Source organism: Ovis canadensis, chromosome 2 (assembly GCF_042477335.2).
Source record: "Ovis canadensis isolate MfBH-ARS-UI-01 breed Bighorn chromosome 2, ARS-UI_OviCan_v2, whole genome shotgun sequence".
NCBI lineage: Eukaryota > Metazoa > Chordata > Mammalia > Artiodactyla > Bovidae > Ovis > Ovis canadensis.
The window spans coordinates 11022846-11034514 of NC_091246.1; the positions used below are offsets into that span (position 1 = coordinate 11022846).

General features: G+C 50.6%; 1 protein-coding gene across 3 annotated transcripts in view; it reads right to left on the minus strand.

Moving 5' to 3' along the window:
• Window positions 1-11112, minus strand: part of SNX30 (sorting nexin family member 30) — a 132691-nt gene extending 121579 nt beyond the window's left edge. For 2 of the 3 annotated variants that reach the window (XR_011254203.1, XR_011254204.1), the window contains exon 1: window positions 10508-10995. Coding sequence is in view for 1 of the 3 variants with exons in the window: in XM_069575414.1 (XP_069431515.1) it covers window positions 10508-10663 (156 nt within the window). In the remaining 2 variants the exon portion in view is untranslated. Of the gene's footprint in view, window positions 1-10507 lie in introns of all 3 variants that reach the window. The other variant, XM_069575414.1, reaches the window with a different exon arrangement.
• Between the last annotated feature and the right edge of the window lie 557 nt (window positions 11113-11669).

An 11669-nucleotide genomic window follows, 5' to 3' on the forward strand; every position in this document is an offset into this window, starting at 1 on the left:
TGATTGCCAGGGGTTGGGAGTGGGGGAAATGGAGTGTCTGATAATAAAAATGAAGAGTTTTCTGGGGTCACAAGTTTTATGGGGTCCAGAAGTCACAAAAACCCTCTGGAAATAGATAATGGTGTCAGCTGTACAACCTTGTGAATATACTAAAAATCACTACATTGTATGTTTCTAAAAGGTGGCGTTAATGGTCTGTGCATATGGTATTGCTTAAATGGCAACCCACTCCAGAATTCTTGCCTGGAAAATCCCATGGATGGAGGAGCCTGGTGTGCTACAGTTTATGGGGTTGCAAAGAGTCGGACATGACTGAGCAACTTCACTCACTCAAAGTAGTGTGAGCTTGGTTTCCATTGTTTGCAAACGAAACTCCTGACCAGTACACCCCCTGAATTCGGTGAGTCAGAGCCTTCCTGAAGCTGCCTCCCCTCTACCCACCACTCCTGCAAAAGGACACTGCCAAGCTTTGTCGCAGACTGGTTCTTTTGCTCCAGTTACCCCTCTTTCCTGTCCATTTGGGAAACATCTACTTCACCCTCCAGCTTAAACAGCATCTCCTTTGGAAAAGTCACCACGCTCCTGAGCACCATCACTCCTTACCCCACCCCTACACGTTATTTCCATGTAGATGCCGTGGGTGCCCATCTGTCTCCTCTCGCTGGCCAGTTCAGCGCCCACTGACCTGACTTCCAACCACCAACACCCACACTTCTTGGCCCAACTGCTTCCCCCATTGCTGAACCTGCTTCGCCCATCCATGGGCAGGCTGGAAAAGTGCTCAGAATTTAATGCTCAAACACCACATCCATGCAGTGGTCAACCAGTAATTGACAAGGGCTGCTGTCTGAAGACCCAGCCCCTTCCCAGGGTGGGGATAACTGAGGTGCATGTTCTGTACAGGCTCCCAGGACCCCCAGTTATTGCTTCTAAGGCAGTTGCAACACCAGCATTTTCATAGTACTTACTATGTGCCAGATACTATTCTAAACTTCAGAACACTACCTGAAATAATCCAAAATTTAACAAGGGAGACACTGAGGCATTACAAGGTTAAGGAACTTGCCCAAGGCCGCAGTGCCAGTGAATATATCTAGGGTTTTCACATTCTATTGCATCTGGGTATATGTCTCCTCTCTTCTGCACTGGACCATGACTCTCTCAGGAGACAGATTTTTTTGTTTTGGTCGAACCAGGCAGCATGTAGACTCTTAGTTCCCCAACCAGGGATTGAACCCTTTGCCCTCTGCAGTGAAAGTGCAGAGTCCTAACAACTGGACCACCAAGGAAGTCCCGAGAGATCTTTTTCTTTTTTTTTTAATCTTTCTCAATGTCCCCAGCATCCAGCACAGAGCCGGGCACGTAACAGATACTCAAGAGGTTCAGGTTTTGAGAAGTGCCCAAACTGTGATACCCAAAGGTGCCATATGCTTTTCCTGCCTCTGTGCCTTTTTTCAAATGAGAGTCCTGAAACACCTTTTCTGCATGTCACTTGTGCCCTTGTCCCCTCCAGCCCCAACACACACCCACACATACACTTGCACAAATTCTTGATCCCTGCTCTGTGGCAGCCAAAATGAGGAATTCTGCGGGCAAGGCAAACGTGAGAGAACGTATGACTCACCCGCCCCAGGGTCTAGTAAACAAACCCAATTGCTCACATATGAGTTACTGCACCTTCATCAAGCTGTTACTTATGTACTTATTCTGAGAGACTCTCATTTACCAAGGAACATCTGTCTTTCTCCCTGTAACCTCTATTAATCCCTGATCCCCCATCCTAAAGACCTTCCCTCAACCCTATTTTTCCCCCAAGCTACCACCTTTCTTCCTACAAACTGCTAGGATCTCCTGCCTTCCATTTGACTGCTAATATCCACTTTGTTTAAATTCTGACCTCAACCTCTTCATCTTCCACTCTCATCTTGCTTTGGATTGCTTGGAGTTACACATTCGTAAAATAAAGAAGAGCTTCCCGGAGGCAGCACATGTGCTAAACCTTGAAGTCTGAGTGGGCTTTTAGCAGCAGGGTTCAGACAAACTGTCCCAACTTGACTTCCTGCTGCATTCCAGCCATCTTTACACCTGCTCACATGCGCTTCCCCAGCTGTGTTCTTCCTCTCAGTGAGGGCGCCAGTCTCTTTCTTAGACTAGAAAACCAGCCATCCCCACTGCACCAAAACTAGTCATCTTTTCATTTTCTCATTTTTCTTCTTTCAGGCCACAACGGCAACCTAAACTAAACTGACAGCTTTCTAACTTAGCTCTTTCACTGCCAGACTCTCCCCACCCCAAGCACTGATCACACACTCCCCTGGTCAAACATTCTCACGGGCTGGCTGCTGTCTAAGAAATACAACTTCCACATCAGAGCATCCAAAGCAGTCTCAGCCTCCTCCTGCTCTGTCTGCCCACCTCCTCTCTCCCTGATCCCCATCCTGACTCTCCAAACCCACTCCCGACACACAACTTGACCCAGCGCAACCCCAGTGGACACAAGTCTCTTCCGTCCCAGGAGCTTTGCTCTAGCTGCTCCCTGGGCCCATGATGCCCTCCCCACCCGGCCCCTAAAAGCCACCTCGAACTTCAAGGAACCTGGTGAAAACACACCTCTGCCACCAAAGCTGATTTGCTGCTAATACAGTCTGTATTTATAACATATCCAGCAGTGAGGCTGGCCAAGAGGAACTAAGCATCCTCCACTCCACGCTCCCAAAGTAAAATTTAATTTTCACTTCATGTTTTAAAGTAGACGAATTGGTCATTTTTTTTTTAAAGTTTCAAGGGACAAAAAGGCAATCTCGGGACTTCCCTGGTGGTCCAGTGGCTAAGAATCTGCCTGCCAGTGCAGGGGACAAGGGCTCTATCCCTGGTCCTGGAAGAGCCCACGTGATGCAGAAACAACTAAGCCTCGGCACCGCAACCACTGAGCCTGCGCTCCAGAGCCCGTGAGCCACAACAAGAGAGGCCACCCAGCACAGGGAAAACTAAAATGAACTTTTTAAAAGGGCATCATGGCCTCCTGTAGCCAGGATGTCCGGACAGCAGTGCTGGCTTCAGGCACGGCCGGCACAGGTGGATCCAGGCTTCAGGTGATCTTCAGGGATCGTCCCCCTCTTCCTCTCCAGCTCCACTCTCCACATCACAGGGAACAATGGCTCATGATCTAACAAAAAGAGAGACTCTTTCCCCCCAGCAGCCATCTGAGCAAATCTCTGTTTGGTTACTTGGCTCTGCTAGGATCACGTGTCCACCAAGGATGCTGCTGGGGCCAATGGATGCCACAGATGAAAGACCTTAAGCGGGAGGAGGAGAGAAGCCAGAGTGTGTTTCTCCCCCACCCTAAGCCCTCCTCTCTGGGTCACAGAGCATCCCTGGCCGCAGCCGCTTCCTCTCCAGCGCTCCCTCCTCCTGTGGTCTCTGCACTGGCTCAGCTGTCCAGCCATGGTCTAGTTTCCACAGAAGCTCCTGGATTCTGCTGACCTCACCTCCTCCCGCCCCCCCCCCCACCCCCACCGCTTGGGTGACTGCAGCTTCCTGCTTTCCTAGGCTCTGGGTTACCTCCCTGTCCTCGGCGTGACTTCAACATGTCTTCCAGCACCAATGTAATTAACTCCCTGCATTATAGTCTCTCAGTTTGAAAAAACCTACTGTAGTTTTTAACTCCCTGACCAGACCACAACCAATATTCAAGTTGACAAAGGACAGACAGAAATGTATCAAGAAAACGTGAAGAGGTCAGTATCAGGGAATAACAAACACCACTACCACCACCTCACAGCTATTCAAGGGTGGGCTGCCGTCTATGGGGTCGCACAGAGACGGACACGACTGAAGCGACGTAGCAGCAGCATGCATCAGGCGCTACTCTAAGTGTGAACTCACTGCATCTTCGTATCAACCCTGTGATGGGGGTACTCACTTCTGTTATCCCCTTTTCACAGAGGAGGAAACTGAGGCTCAGAGAGGTTAAATAACTTACTGTCACAAAGACTACACACAGTGGAGCTGGGATTCAAATCTAGGCAACCTGGCTCCAGAGCGTACACTCTAACACACAAATCCCAGAGAGGAGAGGGTTTCAAGCAGGGGGTTACTCAGCAGGATCAAGTGCTGTTCAACCTATCAAGAAATCAGGGAAGGCAGAGATATGAAGTGCCTACTGGATTTAGCAATAAGGAAGTCACAAGGAACCTGTAGTAAAGCCAGAAGCCAGACAGCAGTAGGCTGAGTAAGCTAGCGGTTAGGAACTAGAGACAAGAGGAGCAAACCTTTATTTCAAAAGGTTTGGCTCTGAAGAGGAGTCACAAAATAGGGCATGAGATGGAGAAGGAAGCATCATAAGAGTTCCCTTTGTTTTAGAAGGGAACTACTTTGTTTTAGAAGCAAGAGCAACTTGAGGACCTCTAAACACTGATGGAAATGCAGACACATACCCGCAGACATGGAAAACAAATTTATGGTTACCAAAGGGGAAAAGGGTAGGGGATGGATAAATTCAGGGCTTGGGATTAACATACTCAATAGTATATTTAAAGCAGAAAACCAACAAGGACTTACTGTATAGCACAGGGGACTACATCCAATATTTTTTAGTAACCTATATGGGAAGAGATTCTGAAAGATATATATGGATACAGGTACATAAACTGAATCACTGTGCTTATACACCTGAAATTAACACACTGCTAATCAAACATACATCAATTTTAAAAAATATTCTTAATAAAAATTTTCTTTAAATTTTTAAAAAATTGATGGGAATGAGCCAGTTGACAGGGAGCGTGAAGACACAGGAGTGAGGCAGGCCAACAAAAAGGAGGGTCTCTGAGAGGCCAGAGCAGGTGGGCTGTACCCATAGTCCAGGATGGGCCTCTGAATCCTCTTCTACTGCAACCCGGGTGGGAGGTACAGAAAGGGAGGCCACGGATTCTGATCACCCTGAGTTTGGTGGAAGGAAGTTCTTTTACAGCAGCTTCTAACTTCTCTAAGGCAGGAAGCGAGGCCAATAGAATGAGCGGGTAGAGAGGAGGCGGGGGTGGCAAGGTGTGAGGAGCAAAGCTTCCATCAGCCATGGTGCAGAATGGGAGGAAAGAAAGGAAGGCCCAGCCCAACATCCCCTAGGGAAGGGAATGGCAACCCACTCCAGTATTCCTGCCTGCGAAATCCCATGGGCAGAGGAGCCTGGTGGGGTCCTATAGTCCATACAGCCCCTCTTCCCACACAATTGCAGAGGGGTGGAAAAGGGAATGTAAATATGAAAGTAATGTGTGGATGTTAGGCTCATCAATTTGGGCTATGGTGAAGACAGGACTAACAGCCCCTCTAGTCCATGGGGTCGCAGAGAGTCAGACACGCCTGAGCACAACACAACAGGCCCAACATTGCCAAGGCCCCGGCTGCGCTCGGAAGCTGTGAGGCTACACTGGCAGCAGCTCTCAAGGCACCTCCCCTCCCAAGGCACGGGCAAAAGACAGGAACAAACGGAAGGACCCAGACTGGATGTAGAGGAAGGAGAGTGAGGGGACTGCGTCAAGGACAGCGGCAGAAGAAACCGACAAGCGGAGCCATGGAATCTAAAGGAGTCCAGTGAGCACAGGCCTTGGGGGAACAGGTGCAGGCAGTTCTCACTGACTGGCAGCAGGACAGGCAAGATAAGAGCTATCTGATGGCACTATTTCAGAGTGGGCACAGCTGTCGGTGTTACAGTGCGAGGGTGTGGCCACAAGAGAGGGCAACTGAACTGGGTAAAAGGATGGAGGTGAAAGATTTGCACAGAGTTCTTGCAATGAAGATATAATTGGAGAAGACAGCTGGGGGGTTAAAGATTTTAACGAATAAGAGAAGTAGGGAAGTTATGAAGAAGTAGGGACAAACTGTGATGGACACTTGTGAAACAACAGATGCTCGTCCAACATTCATTCATTCCTTCTCCTCCTAAGAGCATCCTGACCCTGCTTCGGAAACCACCACCTTCTTCCCAGGCACAAAGAGGGCTCCCAGAATACGAGTAAGAGTCTATGCCTTAACTCTATGTCTGGAGGGTGGGGGTAGGAACAGAAGTGCTCATGTTATTATTCTTTAAACTGTATAGATACATAATACAGATAACATTTATATACTTTATCTATTTTATATTCACAATTAAAACATACATACAAAAACTTCCCTCCTCTACCCTCCAAAGATAAGGACCTGGCCCAGGCCTTGGGCAATCAGTTACAAAGATTCAGCATCTGACCCAATTCAGGCCCAGAAGACTCTAGCCCAGAGCTTTGGCTGGAATTATTAATATCAGGAAAGAGGTGCTCTCTTTCGGCTGGAGTTGCAAACCTTGTCTGTAGGCTATATCCCTTCACCGGCTTGAGAACGTCACTAGTTAACACAGAGAGAAGGAAACAGAGCCTGGAGTCGGAAGTGACAGACTCCCAGCATCATTTGAATACCTTGTTCCAGCCATTCCAGAAACCAAAATACCTGCGGCTTTTCAATGTGAGCCAAGAGATTTTTTTTTCCTTTTCTTCAGCTAGTTTGCGCTCAGTTTATGTCTTTTTGACAAAAAGGAAACTAAACTCAGTGGAGCAGTCAAATAAAGGATTCTCAATTCAACAGCCTGTGTGATCCTTCGATACTTAAGTCAAATCATACCCTCCTACTGTTCAAGTCCCTGCAATGGGACTCAAAGTCAAGGCATAAGTTGAGAGCGGCATACCAGGCTCTAGATCACTGGCCCCCTTCCCCTTCTACCCATGGTCAAGGCCTCCCCACTAGCACTCTGCCCCAACCACACAGGCTTCTAGGGTAGCCCCTGATATGCTGAGCAGGTACCTTCAGGACTTAGCTCTGGCTGTTTGTTCCACCAGGACACTCCTCCAGACATCCACTCGCTAACTCCCTCAACTCCTTCAAATTCTCTGCTCAAATCTCAAGTTCTCAATAAGGTCTACCCACCTCTGTACAGCCAGTGATCCTGAACACTCCCCCCGCCCCTCTAGTTTGACTTCCTTTCACAGCATTACTTAGGGACTTCCCTGGTGGCTCAGATGGAAAAGCGTCTGCCTGCAATGCGGGAGGCCCGGGTTCAATCCCTGAGTCGGGAAGATCCCTGGAGAATGGCAACCCATTCCAGTACTCTTGCCTGGAAAATTCCATGGACAGAGGAGCCTTGTAGGCTACAGTCCATGGGGTCGCAAAGAATCGGACACGACTGAGCAGCTTCACTCACTCACTCACTCACAGCATTACATAAAATCACTAAAAATATACCCAACCAGGACAGGGGTTTTCAGCTGGTTGACTTGAGGTCCTAGAACAGTGCCTGGCTTGTAGGAGGCCCTCAAACATATTCTGAGTGAGCAAATACAATGACATGAGCCTCAAAGGAGCAGCACTTGGTCTTTAAAAGGCAGTGGAGAGAAAGGACATCGACCACCTGAACGTAAAATAAGCAGAGTGGAGGAGGAAAGGACCCCGACCCCCATCGCCTGAACTTGAAATAAGTGGAGTGGAGGAGGAAAAGACATCTCCGTTTTGAAGACTTTGAAGGGGAAGTAGTGATCTAAGGGAGCAGAAAGTAGGTGAAAGAGCTCCGTGAAGAGGTTAAGGATGTGGGTAGAGGTGTTAACCACAGGTGGGGCTTGAGAGGACTTGGTGTTACGTTTTGGGAGGAACACAAGAGCTGGAGGCTGAGTTAGGGGAGAAGCAAGCCCAGAGTGGTTTGCAGGTGAAAGTAAAAAAAGAGAAATGGGCTGAGTGGTTTATTTACATTTCAGGTGGCGATAAAAGATACAGTGCTAGAAGACCCGGTGAGTTTAGCTAGCATAAAAGAATTCCTAGCAACCCTTGGTTGATAGAAAGGAGTCTGCCCTTCACACCAAGGTTTGAATGATTTTAGACTGTGGGTGAAAAGGCCATCACATTTGGTCTTTCCTTCCTTCCCAAAACCCCAGAGGCCACTGAGAAGTGTCTGCTGGACTGAGACGCAAGGCTTTCCCTCTCATAGCACTACAGAAAGCAATTCCCCTCTGCATAATAACCCTGCACTATGAGCAGCCTGTCAAACACTCATTCTCCAGGTCCAGAACTGACTATGAGTCAGGTATCCAGGGTCACAATCCCAAGGCCCCAAAAGGCAAGAAGACACAGGCTCCTTTTCAAAGACAGACCAAAGCACTCAATGCTCCTACCTGCCCTCCAATGACCCCGATATTTCCTGGGCAAGAGAAACCGGGACAACGGAAAGGCTTCCTTCCACGGGTCCTGATTCACCTCTGTTGCTTGATAAGCTTCTCTCTCAAATTTCTCCAGAGTTATGAGAACATATGTGTATGCCAAGACTCAAGGAAAATGTTCCTCCCAGTCAAAGAAAGAAATTCTATTGCTCTGTAAGCCTCTAAGGAAAAGTGGCTCACTATAAATCAGGCCCTTGGGAGGGAGGTCATTTTGATGTTCCTCATAGCTCTAAAGAGACTTATTAAATATTCTAATAATTAATAATAATGCCTTCAAGATTGCCTTTCTCAGGGATCTGTCCCTGTAAAGGAAGCCAGGGGTAATTAGACTTAAGCTTGACTTCAGGGCCACTAACTAGATCCTGGGGGTACAGGGCATCTGTCCTTTCAGTACTTAGCAAAAATGCCCACACTTCTGAGTCAGGTGTCCTCCAACAGTGGTTCATTAAGCAATCAACTTCCAAGATGGCCCCAACAATTCTCACTTCCTGGGATTCATACCTTCTTCCCAGACTGTACCAGTGATGACCAGTGTGACCAATAGCATATGGCTCAGCTATATCATTTCTGAGATTATGCATCTTGGGATCTCTCCATCTCTTGGATTCCTTGCTCTCGGGGAAACCAGTTGTCACCTAAAGCAGCCTTATGGAAAGGAACGAAGGCCTGACAACAGACAAGTGAGTGAGCATGTAAGCTGGAATCCACCCCCTAATCCAGTCTTCAGTGACTGCAGCCTATGTCAAAGCTTGAAGAGAAGCTCATGAAAGATCTGAGTCAGAACCACTGAGATTTAAGTTGCTCCCAGATTTCTGACCCAGACACTATTTTCAGATGCTCAATGTTGGAGTAATTGGTTACACAGCCATAGATAATTAATTCACTATCCTATATAGACCTGAGAAAGATATCATAAGTTTAACCTCAATTCCTATTCTACATGCACACACAGGACCAAGTTCTGTCCATAAGAAAGCAACAAATTATCATCATTCAACAATTACTTATTAAACAGCAAATATAGGCAAGGTATTTCCAAGCAACTGAAACCTTCATATAGTTTATAATCTTCTATAAAATAAAGAGAAATATTTACAAAGAGACATGCACATACCTCCAGTTGCTCAACCCATTGGTTTCATTAGCTTTATAAGTTTCCTTACTCCTAATGCTGTCCCTCCCCTTGCTCCCCCAACTCTACTCTTTGCTTTCACAAAGCTCTTGGGAAGGTTCATCAAGTCCCACTCCCTGGCTATTCTGACTACTCAGAGCTCTCACACTCATTTTACTCACCACCACATGTCCTCCCATCTAAGGGGGAAAGAAAGCTGGGTCTCCTGATTTCATTTAGTACTGGGACAAAGAGGCATTCATTTAGTATTTCACTAGGAGAGAATAAATATCCTGATCACAGGTGTTGAGAACAACTCTAATTTCTGCAATTAGTGACTAAGTCACCACAGCAGCGCTGATACAATCACTGCTAAGTCCTGATCACAGCTGAGATGCCTGTGGGGGGAAGGGAGATGCCGTCCGCCCCTAACCCTTCACTGGACTCTCCCGTCCCTCAAAGCAGCAGGAGGGTCATGCTGCTCTAAGAGAATCAGGAACCTCCCTCTACACAAAGGAGGTCAATGGGCGACCTTTCTTCCCATCAGCCACAAAACCAGCCTCTGCCAAGCCTAAACAGCGTGGGAGACCGTCAGAGGTAAATGGAGCCCCAGACAGAAAACCACAGGGGCACTCTCCTCCCGCAGCCGGCGGGGATCTGAGTCAGGTGACTCTCCTGGGCACACAGCAAACCTAAACAAAGATCACTCCCCACGTGACAAACGGGGGGTAAGAAGCCTCTGGCAGTTAAGACCACGGAAAACCATTAACTCTTTTTTCTTTGCAGTCCCAGCAAACTGGCGGAGCTACAAGTGACTGCATCTGGAGGAACCGGGACCCCATCCCCGGACACTGGCGCCGAGCACTGCACACACGCCTCCAGCCTCAGCGAGCAGGCGGGACCCCTCCCCACCAGCTGTCACTGGCGCTCGAGACCAGCCAAGCCCGGCCAGCCCCTCGACTCTGGCCGCTCCCCCTGCGCGACTGCAACCCCGCGGGGGCGGCAGAGAGGAGACGCTTCTTCCCAAGGCTCTGGGGCTAAGGCACGCCGGCCCCCGGGAAACGGGCGGCAGGGTGGGCGCGGCCCGGTGCCCAGCCGGGCTCTAGATGCTTCATCCCCCTCGGGAGCCCAACCAGTCTCCCAACCGCAGCCCCGCGCGTCCCACCTTGTCGCCGAAGCTGCGGGCAGTCAGCAGGTCCGGGCTGGGCGTGCTGTCGCCGCCCACGGCCTCCTCGCTGCTGGAGCCGGCCAGCGGGTGCGGCATGTCGCGCAGAGATTGGGGCCCCGTGGACGGCAGGGCCTTGGGGGGCCCGCCAGACATGGCGCGCTCGGCTCGGGACGCGCCCGCCGCCGCCGCCGCTTCCTTCTACAGCCCGCCTCCGCGGGCTCCCCCAGCGCCCCGGCCGAGGCCGCGCTCGATCGGAGGCCCAGCACCAGCGGGGTCGGGAGCCGCCGCCGCCGCCGCCACCCGCCGGCTGCGTCTGCCCGCGCCGCGCTGGGCTGGGCTGGGCCGGGCTGCTCCGCTCCGAGCCGCGCCGCGCGCCCCCGCTCGGCACCCGAGCCTGCGGCGGGTCCGCTCGCACCTTAGCCCGGGCGCCCGGCCCGCAGCGCCACGCCGCCCAGCCAGCTCGCGGCCCCGCCCCCGCGGCGCCCGGCGGTCCAGGGAGGGGGAGGTGGAGGGGGCGGGGAGAGCGCGGGAGGGGCGGGGAAGGGGAGGCGGTCAGCTCGGTCCCCGCCCGCCGTCCCGCAGGAAGTGCGCCCCCGGCCCTCTGCGGCGGTCGGGCGAGCGTCCAAGCTCGTCTCCCGGAGGCCGGCCCCTTGGGGTCTGCGCGCACACCCCGGAGCTAATGTTTAACGGAAATCAGAGGTGGAAACAGACGTTGGAGGGCCCTGTTCTATTCCAGCCGCGTTTACTGCTGCGCCCAGGGGCAGCCACGCTTGGGACTGGGGCAGGGGCTTTAGGGACACGCACGTGAGTTGGGATTTTCTGGCCTCTCAAACCCGAGATAGAACGACGAAGCAAGAATGGCATAAAAGGTTATGAGGCTCCTTGAGCACAGAGAACATCGGGCGGGGAAACCTACAAGGGAATTCGAGGAGGCATTGTGGATTTCATCAGAGGCACGCTGAGATCCCTATGCCTTCTTGCTTCTGCAGTTCACCGGGTTTATGTAAGGTAGAACCTCAGGAGAGAGAGCATCAGTAAATAGAAAGCGAGTGCTACACTTGATCTATGACTCTTAAACGCACACCTTGACCGAACTGCCGTTTGAAAGCATCGTGAGGTTCCCTGTCGTTGGTTTTCATGCTTCTGTGCTTCCTTTCCA